Source organism: Anastrepha obliqua, chromosome 2, assembly GCF_027943255.1.
Source record: "Anastrepha obliqua isolate idAnaObli1 chromosome 2, idAnaObli1_1.0, whole genome shotgun sequence".
Lineage (NCBI taxonomy): Eukaryota > Metazoa > Arthropoda > Insecta > Diptera > Tephritidae > Anastrepha > Anastrepha obliqua.
Window position 1 is genome coordinate 123,418,022 of NC_072893.1, and position 23,221 is coordinate 123,441,242.

The window sequence follows — 23,221 nt, forward strand, 5'->3', positions numbered from 1 at the left end:
TACAATTGCAAAAATATGTAGAAAACAATTTTTTCATAGCATTGCTTGGCGGAATAATTTTCCTCGAAAGGAAGTTGAAATTATGCCAATCATTTAAAAAGTTTGCGGCTAACGGTACGAAATGTGAGAGTATTCAGATAGGGTTGCTGCAGGGCGCACAACAATCGCTCATAAGAAATCAAAAGTTAACATTTTGAGTGTAGCATTTTATAAAACTACAAAATAAGTTGGAAGCGCAGTGCAATGTGGTCATTAAAAATCACATAACTATGCATACATACACACGCAAAAGTAAAAAAAAATCAATTTAATTATTAAGTGCCGCTTGCATTTGCTTTTGGTGCCTTTACATTTCGTAGCATACTTCAAGGCGCGCGCACCACATTAAAACATTATACACCTAAGCGCCTTTTCAATCCTCGCCGCGCTGCCGCGTCGCGTCGCCTAACTCCGCACCAACGCCGTCGTTTTGAACTCCACTGCTGTGCTCATTTGTGCACCCAAATTGTCGCGCACGTATTCGCGTATCTTCTGCAAATGCTCATCCACCTGCGCGAGCGTTGGCGTGGCGATGGTTGTTGGCGTTCTAGCACCACGCTTGCGATTACCCCGTCGCGCCGCCTTCGCGCTGTGCGCATGATAGTTGAATGGACGCGGCGAGATGGCGGCCGATTGTTCATGCTCGGGGGCGGCATGTGTCGGCGGCGTGTCGTAATCGATTTGCGGCTCATGTTGTTGTTGTTCCAATTGCTCGTGCTGTTCCTCGTGCAGCAGTTGCGCTTGCAGTTGTTGTTGGTGGTGGTACGCTGTGGCAGACGTGCCGGCATGACGCTCAAATGGCCGTATCGATGGCAGTGCATACCCAGCGGCATAATCCGCAGCGCCCTTCTCGCTGTTATGTGTGTATATGACTTTGGTGTGCGTTTGACGCGGACTGTTCTCGTTCAGTGCGGCAGCGGCATGAGCGTCATGAGCGGCAGCCAACTCGTGCTGTTGCTCATGTTGCCGCTCCTGCTCCTGCTCCTGGAGATGCAGCTGCTGTTGTGACTGTTCGGGCTGATGCTGGTGCTGGTGCTGTTGCAGCTCCTGTTCCTCCTCTTGCACATAGATGGGCTGGTGTTGTAAAGTAGTGGCGTGCGCGGCATGCGCATTGTAGGCGCCCTGTGGTGCTATGGCCATAAAGTATACGTTCTGGTAGTGAACACCGCCGTGCCCGTCATATTGTGCTTCAGGCGTGTAATAGTACTGTTGCACCGCTGGCTGCTGTGCGGCGTGCACAAAGTACCGCTGCTCGTGTTGCAACTGCTGTGGATGCTCCGCTTCTTCTTGCGCTTGCTGCTGGGGCGCATATGCCACGTGTTGCTGTTGCTGTTGTTGAATGGCAACTTGGTGTGCCTGCAGCTTGCCTTTGTAGCCTTGATAGACATCATCGATTTCGGGATATGCAACCGATTGTGGCGTCGGCGCCAACTGATGTGCGTACGTCACTTCATCCGTGTAGCCGTGTTCCTCCTCAGCCGCGGGCTGTGGCGCGGTGTGCTGTGCATGCGTTGGCGGCAGTAACTTGAGCGTTGGCTCAGCGTACGCTTGCGCTGGTGCGACCACCGCGTGCTGTTGCTGTACTTGCTGTTCATATACGTGCGCATGTTGTTCGTGCTGTTGTTGTTGTTGCTGCTGATGCTGCAACAATTGGTGTTCTTGATGGTGCTGTCCAAGCGGTTGTAGTTGTGCCTGTTGCTTATGGTGCTCGGCTTCCTCCAGTATGCGTAGATATTGTGCCGCACGTATCTCCAAATATTGCTGCAGCAGCGTCTGCAGATGGGAGGCGTACTTAGTGGGGCCTGGTATGCGCAAAACAATAACCGGCTCTTCGTAAGCGCCATTCTGCCCTTGATGGGCCACCGCTTGATGTGCATACTGTGGCACATCGACCACTTTTGGTGGCTGTTGCACGCTGTGCTCCAGCTCCGGCTGCGGCTCCTTTGTGTAGCTCTGCGGTTGTAGCTCATACGAGTAGGATGGCTCGATGCTTACATCAGTTTTGGGTGGGTAGTAGCCGGGCGCATCGGCTGGAATGTTGTGCTGCGAGTAGGGATAGAACATAAACTTGGGACGCTCGTACTCGTAACCGTTGTGCGCAGGGTAAGCGCCATAGCTGAAAATGATCAAAAGTATATAATAAACATCTGAAAACCCCCAATTAGCCATCACTCACCCTAACTCGCCGTCAATGGTGCGTTTGCTGGTTTGCTTCTCTTCGCCGGTGCTATTGTCGTGTTCCACTTTAATTTTGATCTTCTCACCGTGCAGTTGAAATTGTTTGTCCAGCTCCTTGATGAACTCCAGATCGTCAGCGGGCAGATCCTTGAATGCGGCCGTCACATCAGCCGTCACTTTCTTGCGCTTGTTTTTCGAATTTTGTGTTGACGCCGTCGTAATATGGGAAGCTGGGGTTTTTGTAGGGCGCTTCTTTAGCGAATGCACTTTCTTCGGGTAGCTGGCTTTCTCGGTAATTTTGGCTGTGGCACTATTCGCAGTGACAGTGAGGCTGTCTTTCAAAACTGTTTTTGTATCGCCGCTGGTGGTAGTGGGGGTTGCTAGCGATGCATTTATGTCGTCGTTTTGTAACGACTTTTCTTGCTTAGCGCCATCGGCTGGTGTGTGCACAAAGAGCAGCGCTAATAGTAGCGGTAACTGAAATAAGAAATAAAAAGTGAGCAAAAAAGTTACAGAGAACTTAAAGGTCTTCACAGATATATATTTTTAGTATCAAACAAGCCAAAAAGAGTTTTTTTAAATAAAAAAAAAAAATTAGGAAGCTGCAAAAACTAATACCAGCTCAGTACCCGGTTACAAATAATTTTTTAGACACAACGCTAGAAACGGCGATTCATGGAATACCCAGGAGGAAAATCAACATTTTCGACACCTGCTCTTCTTTGCTTCTCATCGAAATCAAAAAGCTGCCAGAGCAGCCTGGGACATTAGCGCGTGTATGGAGGCGAGTCTACAGCACAGAAATTGTTTGTAAAGTTCAAAAATGGCGACTTTGACATCGATGAACAGTTCCGCAGCAGAAGGCCTACTGAATTTGGTGAAGAACGTCTGGAATCATTTTTGAAGCAGAACGGACGCCAAGCTAGTCGTGAATTGGCGAAAAAGATTAACTGCGATCATAAAATGATTCTCAATCACCTTCAGATTAACCGAAAAATGGGGAGCCTGGGTGCCTCACGAGCTCAACGAAAAAAACAAAGAAAGTCGCTTTCAAATTGCTTCCTCGCATCTCGCCCGCCATCGTGCAACAGCCGGTCAAAAACGCTTTTTGTACATCATCAGGGGGGATGAGGATAGGAGGCCTATTCATCAGCATATGAAGCAAAGAAGGGAGGTGAGTGGGTGGCTCCAGAAGATACGCCATAGCCGTGAGCCAAGCCGGATTTTTATCCAAAGGCCATCATCATATGGGTTTGGTGGGATTGGGAGGACATGGTGCACTGGAAAATACTCGAAAAGAATACCACGGTCAAGAAGGAGTTATATAGTATCCAGCTACACCGCGTGAATGTGGCTATTGGACTGGAAAGACCTGATCGACATGGTCAAACGATATTCCTTCACGACAACGCCAGGCTCCCCGTTGCACAAGTCGTCAAAGCCGCACTCTAAGAGCTCCAATAGGAGGTCTGGTTCTTCAGCATTCGTCGTATTCTCCGGATCTTGCACCGAGCGATTACCATCTTTTCCCTTCCCTGTTGAGCCATATGAAGGGCGTTACCTTCGATAGCAAAGAGGTCCTTAAAAACTGGCTCAACAACTTCTTTGACATCAGGCCCGGTGATTTTCGGCGGAACGGCACCAACGAATTGGTCGAGAGGTGGGAAAAGGTTATAAACAGCAACGGCGAATATATAATTGATTAACTTATTGATATAACTATAAATTTTTTTCATTTTAATTTTGATTTTGTTTAAATGAAAGTCTTCGGTAAAACGCTACGAACTTATTTTCCAACCTAAGAAAAACATCAATTTTGCAGGCGTGGCCGCATTTGGACATTGGACAATACTGCGAAAATTAATTGACTCACTCCCAAAAAGAATTTTTCAGCCTATAGACTAGTGCCTTCGAGATGAGTGTACCAACATAAAAATAATAATAATCGAAAGTCGAATGCACGTAGTCGGCGAAATTTGAAACCTTTACCTTATTTTTTGAACTCACCTCGTACGCACATTTTTTATCTAAACATTTCTATTTTAATTTTAAATGCATGCAGCTAAGCAAATTTCGCACACTGTACATCTAAACCAAATAAAGTAATTTTTACTCTCTTTAAACTGCACTCAACTCTGCAATGGCTAGAGTGAATATCAGGTCGGTCCATAAGTTCGTGCGTATTTTACCCATAATTTTACTTTTGTACGATTTTTGCAAACAAAAAAATATTCGCGGAATATAACGGAACTATTTATATATTCTTTGATATATTGTGCATTCAACTAGTGATTTTAATTGCGGATAGAAGCACGTATTGTTAAAAAATATAATGGAATCTTCGAACGCGTATAAGAGGCACATTTTGTATTTTTTTTATATAAGTGGTAAAAAAGGCAACAACTGCTGCTGCACAAATAAACACTGTTCACGGAGAGGATACCGTGAGTGTAAGGACTGCGCAAAAGTGGTTTTCAAAATTCCGAAGTGGTAACTGCGACGTGGAGGATGCCCCGCGCGCTGATCGTCTTGAAGTCTTTAACTCCGACGCCTTACTCGAACTCGTGGAAGCTGAGCCAAATTTGACAGTCGTTCTGATAGTTCAGAGGTTAAATTCATCGCATGAAACAGCTCACACCTGGTTCAGTTGGTTCCGCATAGACTTTCCGTCGCCAACCTTCAGCAGAGAGTGAATGTGTATTCTCAGCTGCTGCAACGGCTTGAAAATAAAAGTTTTTTGAACCGTGTCGTTACTGATGATGAAAAATGGGTCCTTTACAATAATCCTGTTCGCAAACGTCAATGGTTAGATAAAGATGACCGACCCCTAGAGATGGCCTTCACCCCAAGAAGATTCTCGTGTCTATTTGGTGGGATATGGCCGGTATTGTTTATTACACTGCGTTACAAAAGCGAACTTTTTTTTCTGTCCTATGAACCAAATATACTTTTTCGGAAAGGGGAGAAAAAATAAAAATAACGTGTATCGGCGATTTTCATGTACACGTTAGAACTTTTTTTTTATGTATAAAATATAGAGCTCGTAGTCCGCCTGTGTGAAAAACTTTGGATCAATTTTTAACCCTTTTTCCGTGATCCAATCGCGCTGAATTTCTGCAGGCAGACTCGTGGAAATGTTTTTATTAAGTAAAATTAAAAAAAAAAAATGTTTATCAATTCTCAGATTTTCTAGAATTTTTTTTTCTAAAAAAAAAAATCTTTTTTTTTAATTTTCGGCATAACTTGAAGGGACTCCAAATTTTTAAACGACTTATTAACCTTTAATTTATAGTTTCATACAACACACTCTGTGCCGTTTGTGTGTTTGTTACAGTTCCGGAAGTTCCGATCATCTGACAGTTGCGCCACTAGGAGACGTATACTTTGACAATTGTTTTAAGTTCTGTTGCGCGAAAACGCCTTTCTGTATATTTCATCTTATGAAAAATGCAGTGCCCGACTCGAAATAACTTTTGTTACGTTTGTGGCTTATTCGCACCAAGTAAAAATTTTAAAAATATTACGAAAACAGTGGTTAATTCGTTTCAGAAAATATTCAAGACTGCTTATGTTCCTTACTTGTGGTATACTCCGGAAGTCGTGTGCGACTATTGCTATAGAAATTTATGCAAGTTTACTGATGGAAGGTCAACAATAAAGTACTCTGTACCAACAATTTGGCTAGCACGTACGGAGCGCTGCAGTGAACTGTGCTACTTTTGCGTAATTTTTACTCAAACTAAAGGGTACCAATACTTTTGCCGCAACAAAATTCGCAATGCTAATGTAGAATCGGTTATTCCAGCGGAACGTATAGCGGCTTCAATGGAGATTTTTGATGATGTTCCCGAATTAAGGGACGGAGAACCAACAGTAGCACCAACAATGCTATCAACATTTCTTGCATCGAATTCGAGATGCGGGGAACCAGAAGTATCAGAATTTGTACCAACACCCAGTGAACTTGGGACTGTAGTGCCGCATTTAGTAACGCAAGCCGACTTCAATGACCTTGTACGAGAAGGAAATTTGTCAAAGAGAACAGCCGAACTCTTTGCATCACGCTTTAAGCAGTGGAATATAGTGGCGGCTGATTTTAAAATAACAGCCGTTCGTGATCGACGTAGCAGTAATCCATATGACGAATTTTTTAAATTGCACGAAGATTGGGAAAAAACCTGGCTTATTGTTGTGATATTGATTCGAGGTTTGAAAAAATTGGTTACCCTCATATTTCAGAGGAGTGGCGACTTTTCATCGATGCTTCGGTCAACAGCCTTAAAGTAGTGCTGCTTCATATCGGTAACAAACATCCAGCTGTCCCGATCGCATATGCCACCAACCTCAAACAAACATACGAAGGCATGGAATTAATATTACAGCTGATAAACTACCAAGAGCATAATTGGAAAATATGCTGCGATCTAAAAGCGGTCGGATTACTCATGGGTGTTAAGCGTGGATTTCCAACCCACCAGTGCTTTTTGTGTACATGGGAAGGTCGCAAAAGAGATCAGCATTACACTGAATTTAAGTGGAAGCCGCGAACATGCTACAAAGTAGGCGTAGAAAGTATAGAAAATCTACCATTAGTGCAGCCATCTCAAATCATTTTGCCATCACTACACATTAAGCTCGGTGTCGTATCAAATTTTGTTAAAAAACTGGATCGTGAGGGCGTGGCGATTGCAAGTTTGCGCAATATTTTTCCGAAACTGAGCGGCGCAAAGATTCATGCAGGTATTTTTTTTACGAAGGCTTTTAGTAACTTTATTTTTTTTAATGATGTGTATAATTTAAGGTGTTTTCAGTGGTCCGCAGATAAAAAAAAATAGTTGCAAGTTATGAATTTTCATCAAAATTGAATGCTATCGAACAACGTGCATGGAAAGGCACAGTTGCCGTTATTGAGCAGTTTATTGGCAACAAACGAGTTGACAATTATAAAAATATTGTTGCAGAAATGATTTCGGCATATGGCGAAATGGGCATATTAATGTCGCTAAAGATCCATTTCCTTCACAATCATTTAGATTGTTTCCATGGTGATTTAGGAGCTTGTAGCGATGAACATGGCGAAAGGTTCCATCTGGACATTGCGGCTATTGAAAAGCGCTTTAAAAGACAAGACATTATGCATATGCTTGGCGAATACTGTTGGTCTATTTGTCACGATACTTACACAAATGCTTACAAACGCAAAAATAAAAGGCCTAAGGTTCTTTAAAAGCATTAAAATTTTTAATTTTAATATAATAAAATTAATAAAAAAATTCGGAGTTTTATATCTCTATTGTAATGCGGAGTGAAATACCTTTCTTTTGATACCCACATCGGCATATCTCATGCAACTTTTTTTTTAATTTCGAACAGGTGGCATCCCTGTGAAACATTGTCAGTGGTAACACCTAAGTGAAAAGTCTAGAAATGTGATACACTATCTGTGTGCCCAATTTCATTCAAATCCGTTAAGCTAATCCTGAGATCGTGTACCTATACAGATATGCATACAAGAATTGCTCGTTTAAAGTTATAAAATACAAAAAAAAAAAAATTGTCTGGTGTACATGAAAATCGCTTATTTTTATTTTTTATCTCCTTTCCGAAAAAGTATATTTGCTTCATAGGACAGAATGTGTGTAATGCGGTGTTATGAACTTCTGGAACCATACCATACGATAACTGCTGATTATTATTCCCATCAGCTATCAAACCTGAATGAGGCAATCAACAAAAATCGACCGTCTTTAGTGAATAGACGCAAAGTTTTGTTTCACCACGATAACGCAAGACCTCATACCGCAAGGCAAACATTAGGCAAGCTGAACGAGCTCGGATGGGAGCTAATGCCGCATCCACCATACTCTCCGGATATTGCACCTTGTGATTATCACCTTTTCCGTTGACTTGAATCCCATATGAGTAATAAGAACTACTCCTCAAAAGAAGCTTTAAAAAGGGATATCGAAGCGTAGTTTCTCTCCAAGGACAAAAAATTCTTTAAGCAGGGAATTAGAAATCTGCCTAAACGTTAGGAAGACATTGTAAATAATGAAGGAAAATATATTATTGATTAACAAATACTTTAAACATCTTTTTTATTAATTTTAAAACCACCTTTAAAAAACGCACGAACTTATGGACTGACCTGATACAAGGAAATTTAAAGCAAAATAAAACAAAACGGTTGCGATTCATTTTAGTTTACTACTCTTCACTTTCCCTCGCTTATGCTCTTTTGCTTCTCCCTTTTATGCTTTCTTTCTCTTTCTCTTCCTCTTACTCGTCTTTCTTTCTCTATCTCTCTTTTTCTCTATCTCTCTGTTTTTTCTACCTCTCTTTTTCTCTTTCACTCTCATTTCATTGCCTCTCTTTTTGACACTATCTTCACTCACTGTCATTACCATTTGACTCGTCTGATTAATTAATTGATTGAGTGTTTTCTTTAATGGTGCAAACAATTTAATTCCGCCACAAAGTGGCCATAAAAGATATTGGACACAGTCACAGACTTGTTTATAAATTGATTTACGTTTAACTTGAAAGTCCCATACGCCGGTGGAAAAGTTGTCTCACGCTAAGAAATGGCGTCCTCATTATTAATTTACTAAAATCGCTTAAGCTTAAAATCCTTAAGTAGACGAAGACTTGATTTTTCAATACCAAGTGCATATTGTAATATATGAGCAGCACTGTTAAGTAGGCTTGGAGTTCATTAAAATGTTTCAAATGTCAGGTTGCAAAATGTGCACCCTTATAGCATATCGAAACGCACAGTCTCATTGCAGAAGAGCAGAAAGGATGCATACGTGCATCACAAGGTTGCAAAGAGCAAGTAGTTCTTGGCCAACCTAAAAGGCATAACAAAAACCTCTATGTGGCTAATATTGACTGGATATGTAAGCATTTGATTCAGTTCCACATTCCTGGCTTATAGAAGTACATCATCTCTCATAACCCACAACCCCAATATTGGAGCACAAGAATACAAATACCCAGTTCAGAAAGTTTTCAATATACAAAGAACGGAAACTTATTCTCGTACCCATATTTTGAAGAGGTGTTAATTGTTTTTTACAGATTATCTACAAGATTTTATTAAAAGGTTTTTATCTTAATCTAATGGGCCATCTTCTTAATTATGGGGGGGGGGGGGGGGGGGGGGGGTAAGGGATACAAATCGATTTTTTTTGCATGTTATTGTAGTAAAACATTTCAAAAATACCGTGTTAAAATTTTAAGTCAATCCGAGCAAAAGTTTTTAAGTTATAGAGCATAAAGCCGAGCCGCCTCAAACATCTGCCGAGACGCAGCAGTTGCGCGCGTAGTCCGTTACAAACTTTAAACGCGGTTTTCTCGAACCTTTTTTTTTAAAGTGCGTAGTCATTGGCATTTGAAAACTACTCAACCGATCCTTTTGAAATTTTGCACACATATTTTACATATAAAAAACCTCCCTCCAACGTTTTTTTTCGCCATTTTTTTTTATATTAAGGTGGTTTTACACCTACAAAATGGCGGCATTTTTTCGTCAAAAATCACTTTTTACTTCAAACGACTACCAAATGGCTGAAAATGAAAATAAATCGTCAAAATAAACGTTGGGGGGAAGTTTAACTCATACTTTAACTAAATTATTCACTTTTTTTGATTTCAAATGATTCTACGCTGAGATATGCTGACTACTGCAAAATGTATTTTTGAAAAGATGTCTACGTAAATGTGCTCTCATTCGCTCATTTTGCAATATTTTTACATGAAAATTTTATAAAATATTCTTGAAATGTTACTTTATAATATGCAATAGCTTTTAATAAACTGACTTGAACCGTTTCGCTACAATAAATTCATGAAAAAAGTGTTTTTTTAGCGTTTATCCCTTACCCCCCCTTATATGAGAATAGTCTTCTTCTTCTTCTTAGTAGTTACAGGTGATCTATTCTGTTTTATTGAAAAAATATATCCATTCCTATCCCCGATGCGCTTCTTATTGGAAAAATCAGCTAAACTTTGTTCTGATTTACTGAGCATTTCGCTCTGTGCGCACTAAAATCAAATTCAGCCGTAAACTTCCAAATCGCCGATAGACGTACTCGTATACATTTTTTTTGTTCATAACCCAGTGTTGGAGTCTTGTTATTTTAGAAACAGCCTGATTTTGTCGTACCGTGTTAGTCGTTGCTCAAGCGATATCGAAGCAAGAATGTAATTTCCAGCAAAAAAAAAAACACCCAAAAAAAAAAGAAGATTGGAAAATGAAAATTTATATTTTGCATAATTTCTAAATATTCAATATATTTTTCTCATTGTCTTACAATCTCTCTCATACGAATATAAGTGGCGGTAACCCACAAAAAAAAAGAAAATTAATGAGGAAAAAATAGAAAAAAGAAGATAATAATAATGAAACCATTATCGACAATCTTTGTTATAACGACTGGAAGCAGTTTAAGAAACCATAACGCACACACACAAATGTACAAACATACATCACAATACAATTTAAATGGCAGCACAAACAGGAAAAGTGCCACAAAAGCCAAAGATTCGCTTGTGGAGAGAGCGCTTGCAACAAAGCGGATTTGCTCCTAATGATATGTTAGTTGGCGGCTTGCGGCTGTCGACTGGTGGCTGGCGGCTTACAAGGCAAACAAGGCACCCAAGAGATGCAGTGACCAATGGTGTTGTAACGATTTTGGCCAACTAGCTGCTTATATCTATAAGTATATGCGGATGCATGCACGTACATACAAGTATGTATATAATAGCAGCCATACATACATATTTACTATATACCAGCTGTAATGGTTATGTGGTTGGTTTGGCTGCATTTGTTTGTTTGCCAGCTAAATGACTTCCTGCTTCAGTTTGAAGATGCGAATGCCAGCCACTTTAAATGAGCAACGGCTGGTGAATGTGTATGTGTGTGTGTGTGTTGGTTTGAACACAAACTCATGCTAACAGGTATATGACTACTAAATTCGCTACTAACCTGTTGCGCACGAAATTTTAAATTGACACACTGTGCCATATTTTTTAAAATGTCTAAATTATCTTGGGATATTTTTCGTGAAAATCCCCTCAAAAGCCAGCAAATCTTAGCAAAGGAACAAAAAAAATTGATACTTCAAGCAGTAAAGCTTGGTTAGGTGTATACCTATGAAACCGGAATTTTCCACACTCCCGCTAGGTAAAAATGTGTATGTAAATGCATATTGGTATCGAGTTTTATGGTTGTTGTTGTTACTGTAGCAGTATACGGACCCTGCCAGTGTGGTGTAGTCACCGTTCGTAATAGTTTAAGTCATCTAACGGCCAGGAAAGGTGCAGCTTCGACGGGTTGGATCCCGAGGAAGAGGGGTATTAGTTGAGTGGGTTTGATGGCGCATGCGAAAAGATGGTTAGTATTCACCCTTTGAATGCCGATATATTTATATTGAGTATGTCAGGATCGATGCTGGATAAGTAGCCTCCTGGCTAACCTACTAAAATATCCATACGTTAATTGGGCCAAAGTTACGAGGGTCTCACAATTCAGCTGAAGCTCTTCGCCTGCAATAGGTGATAGTTGTCCTTTGATAACGGCATTCAAGGGTCAGTAGTGAGTGAATGTGGTGAGAGTCTCCGTAAGAATTTAGCATCTCTGTCTAAGTTTACTGTCCGCCTCATAAAAAACAATTTAGCGTTCGGAGTCGTCTAATAACTGTAGGTTCTCCCATTTGTGGAACAAAACCAAGATGTACGCTACAATTAGGCAGCGGTTCTCGGCCCAAAGACCTAAAAGAAGTATATGCGCCAGTAATTTATTTTATTTTTTAAAACTTGGGACGCGCCGTAGTGAAAAAAACGAAGAAGATTGGCGAGATGAACGTCTACTTTGGAACACAAGTCTTCGATGCCAATGCCGCCGGACGCCATTCAGCATAGGAGACCAGCAAAACTCCCTCTCGAGATGTTGAAAAGTTGAAAAACATGGGTGAAAGGACGCCACACTGAGGCACACTTTTCTTTATCCTACTCTGTTTTGAGTGAACGCCGAGTAACGAATGCCGACCACTTAGTTTTTATGGTTGTGAGCTTTGCTAACAAGATGCAATTTAAAATATCACAGTGTTTTAAACAAGTCGGTAGTCGTCGGTAGTCGACCAATTCACTTAAACCTTACAGGTTTGATGTGATACCTCTGCGCGACTTGAATACCTCATTTATTTGTCTTCATGAAACCATTTTGTGGCTCTTATGAAGAGCAGGATTGGTCAAATCCCAGTTCCATAAGAGAACTGAAAAAGTATCTACTTAGGGACCCTGCTCTGATTTTAGCCAAGCCTGTACAATTGCAGACGAAGTGCTCAACTGTTTCTTCCTCTTCCTCATCTCTCCAACTTGTTCATGGAAGAAAACTACTAGCCTCAAGGAATGCCTGCCAAATAGCCATAGGCCTATAGTACACCAGACCCCCACACGATCTGCGAGATATCCTCTCTTGAAAGGCTAAGCAGTTTCTTTGTCTTTTTCTTATTTATTTACCACCCACAGTAGCCTAGCTGTTACGCATAAGCCTTCATCTCTCCATGACCTATTGGTCTCTTTGGTAATGTCTCTTTTGGTTATTAGTTTGCTCATGGCCATAGCTATTCAAATGGTACTTCTATCGCTAAGCATACTACTCTTCAAGTACCTTTCCTGGCTAGCTCATCGGCTTCACCATTTCCCTCAATGTCTCTACGCCCCGAAACTCAAATGAGGCTGGCTTTGAAAACGGTGCTAATATCATTTAGGGTTGCTCGGCATTCCTGTGCAATCTGTGATCTTAGGATAGTCGCCTGGCTATTATTTCAGTTTATTTGTTTATATAAATAGTACATAGTAAGACTAAGGTCTTTCAATAGTACTTCAACAATATTATATACAACTGGACTATTTTTAACATACAAGTTTCTTAATCTAATTTTTACACCAGTTCATTTACGAATCAATCCAATATATTTAACTTAACTATAATAATAAGAAGAAAAGAAGCAATAGGAAAAGAAAAGAAGGATTTAGAAAAGAAAGAACAAAAGTAGTAATTAGAGAATGTAGAGAGAAATTTATTGCCATAATTTAATTCAATCAAACACTTTTAAAGTAATTATAGACTTGTGCCCTGAAGTTAAATCTGTTAAGTCCAGCCTTCACAGTGTCGGGTAATGAGTTCCACACTTTAACAGCGTTAATGAAAAATAATCTAGATGATGGTAGGTAATTAAATTTTGGAACGATGAATTTGTTGTGTCTGCGAGACCTTACTGGTATCAGCTTCTCGGTCAGATAGGGAGGAGACTTGAATAATATGAGTTTGCCCAAAAATATGCAATTTCTAGCAAACAAATAACTATTAGGGCAACAGCCCAGTAACCTTGATCGCCATGCAGAGATATGATCATATCTGCCAATCCCATATACATACCGCGTGGCGTTATTAAATGCCACATTAAGTTTATGACAAGATGTGGAGTCGAGTTTGCTGTATACCACCTCAGAGTATGTAATGAGAGGCATAATTAGCTGGGGAACTAATTTGCGCCTCGTTTTCTCTGGCGTGAATGTTGCAGAGACTCTCAGCTTACGCAATGTAGCATAAATGTTCCCCACAACCCTATTTATACGGTCAGCACAGGTAAGTTTTGTGTTGAGAATAAACCTCAAATTTTTTACTTTATCCATAAAGGTAAGGGAACTTGTACCTATCCACAATTTAGGGAACTAAGAAACCAACATTCATTCCAATTTATAGAACCCATGTCTGAATACAAAGAATTAACATTCAACGTTTTAAAATCACGATACTCATAGGTGGCACCTAAATTTGGACGATTCATCACAACATCTAAGGTACAAAATATTAAGTCGTGGTCAGATATAAAGTCAGCTTCGTCGAATTTAAGAATATGTGACAAGTCACATGTTATTTATAAAATAATCAAGAAGATTAGGTTGGGAGTTATTTGAATATCTCGTTGGTGTAATTCCGTTAACAACACAAAGTCCTGCTGTTGCCAACTGGTCGAATAGTTTACTACTACTAGGCTCATTTTTTAAAATATTAACATTAAAATGACCACACAAAAGGATACGTTCGTAATTTAAGACAAATTCAGACAGGTCGACAAATAGTGTATCAAGAGCAATACTTTCGTTAGGATTGTAAACACATGCAATTAAAATTTTATTCATGCCATCAGATACTTCAGTAAATAAATATTCATTTTCACAGTTATTTGACTTTGCTATTAGTTAAAATTTCAAACTTTTTTTGCAGTACACTGCATATCTGCTTGATATGCACTGCCGTAGTCTGGTAGTCGAACGGATAATAATCCTGATTCCTTTGAAAAAACTCCATAGCCTACTTTATTTGCTAGCTTGGATCCATCTGTGTAAAAATTGATTTGCCTCTTTCTCATGGTCTTTGGGTTTGCCCTTCTCTTTTCGACGGGATGTTTGATAATAGTAATTCTAATATACAGGGTTTGATTGAAAAGTAATGAACCTTATTTTTTTAAGCAGTTTTATTAAACCTTTTGGCTTATACAACTAATATTCTTCAAAATAGGTCCTTCCACTGCAGGAAACATTTTTTAAACTCATCCGCCGGAATCGCGTTCAATTCGGTTGTCACAGTTTTTTGGATCGCCTCGATGGAGTCGAAACGCCTCCCCTTCAGTTTTCTTTTCAGGCGCGGGAACAAGAAGAAGTCCGGAAGGGACAGGTCTGGGCTGTAGGGAGGGTGGGGAAGCACCGAAACTCCCATTTTGGCCAATGCAGAGGTGCAGAGGAAGGCGGTGTGCGCCGGTGCATTGTCGTGATGAAGGGTCCGTGTTTACAGTGCTTCCTGGAGGTACAAACTCCTTGTGGACGATGCCTCGAGAGTCGAAAAAGATGATCAGGTGCATTTTCGTCACTGCAAAATCCTAAATCCGCAATTTTAAAACAGCTCTCACGCGCGGAGCGATGTTGACTGCACCGCTGTTGCCAGCGAACTGGGACCGGTTTCTAGTGGAAGGGGAAGGTCCAACGATCAATTTCCCCTACCAGCCGATTCGGTTGATAGCTTGGCAAACGCGCTTCGCGGGAAGGCTCATTGCTTTTCAATTAAACCCTGTATATATAAATAATTGGCACGTAAACCCTTTTTGGGTGTTTGGCCGACCTCCTCCTCCTATTTGTGGCGTCTTGATGTTGTTACACAAATGGAGGGACCTACAGTTTCAAGTCGACTCCGAACGGCAGATATTTTATGAGGAGCTTTTTCATGGCAGAAATACACTCGGAGGTTTGCCATTGCCTGCCGAGGGGCGACCGCTATTAGAAAAATGTTTTTCTTAATTTTTGGTGTTTTACCGAGATTCGAAAATACGCCATAGCCAACCCCATCGTCTAGTTTTTAACCATCTGTATAGAAATTTGACGCCCCCCTTCGCCATGGCCTTGGTACGTGCCTCTTTCGTTTGGACGGTATGCTCGCCTTGAAGAGTCTGTTGCAGGTGAGTCCAGGAATAAGTCGATAAGTCTAGTCTATAATAGTATTAACAATAGCGAGGTTTTGACAATACGAGAATATCTCATTTACTACGCTTTTAAAGCCTACTTCTCGTCTTTTTTTCTGCTTTTCTCCATTTTCCTTTGGGCTGAAATGGCATATAATCACGCCAGATGCTTGCCTCTGAGACCCCAAATATATTCAACAATTATCCGTGGAACTCTGCAAGTACAATTTTGGTAAGATATTAAGACGCTACTGTCCTCATTATGGGTATTTTTTGTCACTTGCAAAGAAAACAGAATAAAATTATATAAAAAAAATGATGTAAGCTTTCAAATTAGATGAATATAAAAAAAAATTAATAAAGTGCTAACAAACTGGCCTAAGCTTTGTGTCAAAAATGTCTAAAAATTATAAGAATTCAATACAAAAAAAGTTTTCTTATTGACAAAGCCACAGCTCGCCCGTTAAAGTGTTCCACGGAAGTGCTAGCGATGCGTACTTGGCAAGCATTGTTCCACGAAACTTATTCATCAGACTCAGCTTCAATTGATTACCATTTGTTAGCACACTTCGTTTCCGCAGGCTAAATTTTGTATGCTTTTATGGCTCTGGTGAAAAGCTCTTAACTTTTATAATAGACATTTTTCAAAATTCGATAATATTGTCTAGCAATGTTTAGCATCAGCCTACGTATACTTACACAATATGAATGCATGCATTTCTACGGAAACCCACCACATTAATAACTGTCAGCTTAGAATTGTGGCCAAGGCCAAAGTCGTCATTGCATCAATTCCAACGAGCTTCATTTAATTTTGGCGAAGCACAACTCAAGCCACTTGTCATGCGCAGCTGTGCGCTGAACCCTCGCAAGTACAGGTAAAAACCGAAAATTTGCAACTAAAAAAAGAGTATGACTGATAACTACGAATTAATTGAAATGAATAAAAAAAGTTGTAGGTGTGAGTGTAAGTGTGAGAGTGCTAAGCACTCATATTGTTTTAGTGAGAATTCTCATGAGAATTCTTCATGTGGGAAACTATGTAGCTTAAAAAGGAACAGATGTTGCACTATTTTAGTGAAATACGAGGGTGGTTTTAAAAGTTCGTGCAAAAAAATAAAAACTATTTCATTGTTTGGGGTAAACTTTTTTTATTTTTTGAGATATTTAGTCTCCTTTTAGGCTTATACGCGTTTGTTGATCCCTTTCGAGTAATAGAATTTGGCCAAATCTGCAAAATACGTTTTCTTACGTTTCTGCAATCACCTCCTCGTTTGAATAAAATCTTTTTCTCGCCAGCCATTTCTTCGAATTGGGGAACAAATAGAAGTCCGATGGATCCGTGAGAGTTAAGACTGAAGAATAGAGTGGTTGTGAAACGAGTTGGAATTCTATTTCCATGAACTGCTGAGGCGTGAGCCTCGACTCTACTTCCTCGATTTAAACGCATGCCAAACACAAATAAATATACCAATTTATCTGAAACTTGACGCGTTTTTTTCCAAGAGATGCTACTAACTAAATATAACCTCTCTTCGACTTTGCACGGACTTTTCAAATGACACTCGTACGCGAAGTGTGGCTACTGAAAAACGAAACTGGCGCTGTAAGACATTTTCATTATCAGGTTGAGTAAAAACCTCGCTTTACTGGAAGTCTTCTCCGGTAGATACTTTTAGAGCCCTGAGCGCTTTTGCTTTCATAACTTCAAACTCATAACTAAATCTTGTACTTTTGAATGTATTGTAGATTTCACTCAAGGAATTAGATAGAATTCGCACAGCATAGACAGGTAATGAATAATCAGCCAGCGCATTGTATTATCAGAGAACTCAAGACTTTTTCTTCTAAAATTCGTGCAGTTATTTTCTTATTGTCTCAAGGACTTCGGCCAAAAACCTGTAGGTAGTAATTCGTATTCATAGTTTGAACTTCAAGAGCCTAGTGGGTGTAAGTAGCGAAGAAAAAAAATACTCCATCCTTTTTTCGCTGTCAATGAAATTTGGTTGTTCCAATATGTGTATTAGCGCTTCGTGCAAGATACTTACCTGTAACACACCAGTTCGCTACAATGTTTTCTAATTGTCAATTATTCCCAATACCCAGCACACCCCAGAAATTATTATAAGGCCCCCTAATATTGATCAGTTTTCATTTTTTTTTTTAAAGTATCCAAAATCAACTCAAATTTTAAGCCCAAATGTTGCCCAAATTTGTTTTTTGAATTCTTATTAAAAATTCAAAAATTATTCAAGGTTTGAAGGTAAGACAGTGATGATGATGGCTCAAGTGCCAGTCTGGCACCCCCAAGTGGCACTAAATACTGTGGCATCGATACCATTTTGAGACCTCCAAAGGCTCAGTTCTACACCCAGCTGGAGTTGTTGATTTAATTGAGAAGATTAATGGGATTTAGTTTGAAGCATTGCTCCAGGCTCTCGAAGAAAAAAGCACCCAGTGACCTTAATAGTCTAGCTGCCAGACCTGGGTATTTTCTGAGAAAGTCTTCAACAGTCTCCTTCTCTGAAAGGTCACCACAGCTTGTGCAATGCGTGTTAGATAGTAAATCTAGCTTTTCTGCTTGTGTGCCGATTGTCCAATGACCGGTAAACACAGCTACGAGTTTGGAAATTGAGTGGAGTGGAGTCGCCGATACTTTCTGCATCCTGCTATTGCTATTACATTGGCACGTGCCATTTTTGCTGATTGAGCTTATTTGGATTTATTATTCAGAGTTAGTGGTAAAAGTAATTAGAATTGAACTGATCGAATGGGCCACTCGACATATTCAAAGAAATAATGCAATGAAATTATCTACCAGATTATTATGAAAAAAAACAAATTCTTTGCAACAATATTTTGGTTTTCTATTATCGTTTTAAGCTCTCATGCTTTTAAATATAGCTCCATACAATAAAGTGTAAGATTCAAGTGACTGTGAAATACCGCTGATTTTTAATATTTTTTTTTCGACGGTGAAGCCTAGCATCATATAAAAAAATTCGAGCATGCACCTCTAATAGAAAAAAGCGGGACACCTCAGCGAAAAAAGTACGAAACGGTATTTTGTAATTACTTGAAATTTGCACTTTTTTGTACTAAAATTAAATTGCCATCTCCTGAAAAATTCTTAAAATTCTGGTTAAAGTTGATGAAATTAAGTTAAGTTTTGATGCAATTAAATTTTTTTTTATTTTGCTAAGTTTGAAGTTCTCGTTACGCGTACCGTTTTTCCTTATAAAAAATAGTGGTGTGTTTATGAATTTGCAGTGAGTTGTATATGAGAAGAAATCGTAGTGGTACGAATTAATGGTGGCTATGCGGAGTACACGTAGCAATTTTTTGCAAAAACTTCTTAGCTTATTTTCAAAATTTTATTAGTAATAGGAAATAATTAATAAATTTCATTAATGCAGAGTGTTAGTAAAGAGCTTAGGGGCTTAAAGCCAATAAACTATACTCCGATCGGTTCCGCCTTTTTTGATTTGTTGTAGTTTGAAATTTCATTTTATATTTTTTTAACACATTTCGGCTTATAGACATGGCACGTTTGTGGTTTTATGCAATTTATGTAAAGTCACCTTATTTGGTGAATAAATTTCGTTCTAAATTTCTTTATTAATATTCTTTATATCAAAAGCGTTTGGCGGATTGGAAAAAGCGCTGACACAAGTGTCTTATATCCGAGAGGGGTTACTTTGAAGAGGATTAAATAGGAATTGATGAAACTTTTCAAAAAATTTCTGTTTAAAAAGTTTGAAATTTTTATGACATTTTCAAAATTTATAAAATTTCAAGGCCATGCAACGTTTTGGGCATTTTCGTTCCGCGAGAGAGAGAAAAGATATAATGTAGAGGAAAAGGAGAGTGAGAGCTATACCTTATATATATCTCAGATACACTTTAGGCTTTTTTTCTTGAGTTTTTCCGTGTGGTTGCTAATTTCTAGTGAGAAATAGCACGGCCTACTTTTTGGCGCTTGTTGGTTGGTGCAAACTTGTAGGAAATATATTTTTGGTGCCTACTTTTTGGCGTTATATTTCCTTGCTGCCAACTGTTTGGGTCGTTTTTTAGTCGTTTGGTCCCTCTTTCTTTGTCTGCCTTGAAAGTTTTACTTGTGTTATGTGTACTACTTTTTTTAATTTGCACAAAGCTTGGGACTTGTCGTTATGTGGTTTTTGTAGTAGAATGAATGATATTACAATTCAGAAAAATTATTAAAAAGAAATAAGCAGCTTTTAAACAGTCAAAACTTGCCAATAAGCCACTATTTTATAGTTATTTAACACAGCGTAGAATATCTACGTACTTTTGTAGGGATAGCAGGGACAAGGCGTCAAACTCGTCAAAGCTGGCTGGTTGAAGAAATTTATCTTACTTTATTTTAGCTCATCGTTAGCTGCACAAAGTTTAACTGTGCGAAAGACAAACCACCTAAATTTAATTAAAATTTAATTAAACATAGCAGTAAATGGTGGTTTTTTCTGTAGCCCACTTTTCTCGCTAATCTCGCAGTTCCCATTATTTTTGCTGTTATGATGTGTCGTTTTTTGGTTTTGATTTGTTTTTACAGTTTCTTCATTTTTCATTGTTATTGCCGCTATTTTCCTGTATATAGCCAGCGCTTCACAATGCACCTCAACGAGGCTTGCACAAGTGAGCGTTTGTCGCGTGAAGCTTGTCTTAAGTCTGCTGCGATTTTTTTTTTTTTAAGTTTTTTTATTTTTATTTTTGACTGCACTGTTTTCTACATACGTACATTTGGCGAAAGTGCACGATGCGTCTTTCATTAGATGGGTACAAGTTGTTCGACATGAAATTTAAGCGAAAATGTGGTGTGATGCAATGTTGCGCAAACAAGTACACACGCACGCACACAATGACACAATTGGATGTTAAAAAAAACAATAATTGTTGAGTGCAAGCAATGAAACTGCAATGAGTAGCAATTTTAACAAAAAAAAAAAATAAAAAAAAAACAAAAATGCTTGGCATATAAATTTGGCAAACTCTAATTAAAAATTTGTAAAATTTTTCTTGAAGAAAAAAAATTATGGAAACCACAAAAATTGCTAATTTCGTTGACAAAATTCAAATGCTCATACTTGCGAAAAAAATTACTTCAAATGTGAAATTGTAGCGTTCAATTTGATGTTGACAAATAGGTTTTAAAAAAATATATTGCATAGATTTCATAAAGTGCAAAACAAATTGAGAAAAACTGTTAAAAATAAATTTCTAAAATTCGTTTAAAAAGTTCTAAATTTTTTTTTGAATTTCTGAACTTCTTTTAGAAATTTCTAATTTAAATTTCAAGATTTATTTTAATTCTGTTTTTACAAAAATTTGGTTTTAATATAATACAATAAAATTTTTGAAAAATTCTGAGAACCTTCAAAAGCTTATCGAATCAGTTCAATTACCTATTTGAGCAGTTAAAAATTAAGAATGAATGAACTGTCATCTTGGCAGTTGCAATTATAATGGAAAATGCATACATTTTGTTGTTGTGCTGACATGGTATTTTGCAAATGCCAGGACGCCAGATTATTTATTTGCACTTAATTGTAAACACCTGTAAACCCTGAATTAAAGGGAATTGGCTTATTAATTTTAGGGGTTTCAGAACTATTCAAAAATATAAGTTAAGAAATTTTTAATAAAAAAATATAAAGAAAAAGATTTAATACTAAAAATTATTTTTAAATCACAAAATCGCTTTTGTTTTATGCACTTTCAAAATTCTTTTGTACATATATTGAAAATATGTAAAAGATCAGAAATTCATTTCAACTCCCACTTCATTAAAAGTTAAGTGGCAACACTATTGAAAGTAATTTTTTTACAAAAGTGTTCATAATCAGATTTTATGTAACACTCATATTCTGATATTTATTCACAGCTCTTTAATTAAATTCTATTTTTTCATTCAAAATTAAGTGGCAACGCCATACAAGTACATTTTTAATAAAGATGCTTTTGCTTCCATTGAACACATTTCGTTTGATAACCATATTACAATATTGAAGTACAATTTTTTTAGCTAATTCCTACTTTTGTACTTAAAATTAAGTGGCAACGTCATTCGAGTATATTTTTAAATCAAGATATTTTTGCTTCTCTCGAACTCAGTTCGTTTTCAACCATATTCTAATATTAAATGCAAAATTGTTTAACTAATTACTATTTTCACATTAAAAATTAAGTGGCAACTTCATTAAATAATATTCTTTAATCAACGTCTTCTTATCTCTTTTGAGTGCATTCCATTTGACAGCCATATTCTCATATTTACTTCAAAACCTTTTAACTAATTTTTATTTTTACATTAAAAATTAAGTGGCAACGTCATACAAGCATATTTTTTAAGCAAGATATTTTTCCTTCTCTCGAATACAGTTCGTTTGCAACCATGTTCCAATATTAAATGCAAATTTTTTGAAGTAATATCTATTTTTACATAAAAAATTAAGTGGCAACTTCATAAAATAATATTGTTTAAACAAGATATTTTCTCTTCTCTCGAAAACAGTTCGGTTGCAACCATGTTCCAATATTAAATGCAAATTTGTTTAACTAATTTATATTTTTGTACTAAAAATTAAGTGGGCAACGCCTTACATTTTTTAATTCAAGTTTTCTTCTCCTCTTGAACACAATTGCTTTGATAACCGTATTCCCATATTAATTTGTAATTAATTTCTTTTTTTGCATTAAAAACTAAGTGGCAACGCCTTTGCTAAATTATTTTTTATCGAAATTGGTTCAAACAGCATACGTCCCTACCTAAATACGCACATTTAAATCAGTTGTGTCATAAGTTACTATTTTTGCATTAAAAACAAGGTGGCAACACTTTCAAACATTTGTTTAAGGTTCAAGTTTTCATAAACAACCTTGCCTTAAAACTCATGTGGTTACAATATATTTTTTTATGTTTTTTACGAACTTTTATTTCTTTTTTTAATAAAATGCTTTTTTGAATTGTGAATAGGTGGCTGCTTTCTGCTGAAAAGAGTGCAACCATCTACAATCAATAGGCGTTGAAATGAACTAAAAAATATTAAATTCGATCTAGTCGTATTATGAGCGATGCTCTTTCCACCAATTTCGCGCATTTTATATGCATATAGCTATAATACATACAAAGAGACAGACATATGAAGAGATTGAAATGCAAATAAATGCACGAATATTTCACGTTTTTCAGAAAAGGTCATTTACACGGAATGTTTCGAGTTTTCTTTTCATTGCTTTGTTTGTAGTATTATTTGTATTTATATTTTTATTTTTGTTCGTAGTTTTATTAATTTTTTATTTCTATTTTTATTTTTACTTTTATTTTTATTTGTTTTTTATTTTTACAAACTTTTTCCGCACAAGTATTTTCGAAAATTGCATTATGTGTATATATTTGTTTTTATGTATTTTATTTTTTGCGTGCAACGACTTTCAAGTTCGCTGCCTAAGTCGTT

At 37.9% G+C, this 23,221-nt stretch overlaps 1 protein-coding gene across 1 annotated transcript in view; it reads right to left on the minus strand.

Annotated features, from left to right (window-relative positions):
• Window positions 1-282: 282 nt before the first annotated feature.
• The window catches only part of LOC129239116 (bromodomain-containing protein DDB_G0280777), a 37,987-nt gene continuing 15,048 nt past the window's right edge, over window positions 283-23,221 (minus strand). The window contains exons 2-3 of the mRNA XM_054874422.1: window positions 2,216-2,694; window positions 283-2,155 (exon numbers count right to left, since the gene is read on the minus strand). Coding sequence (XP_054730397.1) covers window positions 445-2,155; window positions 2,216-2,694 — 2,190 coding nt within the window. The 3' untranslated portion in view covers window positions 283-444. The remainder of the gene's footprint in view (window positions 2,156-2,215; window positions 2,695-23,221) is intronic.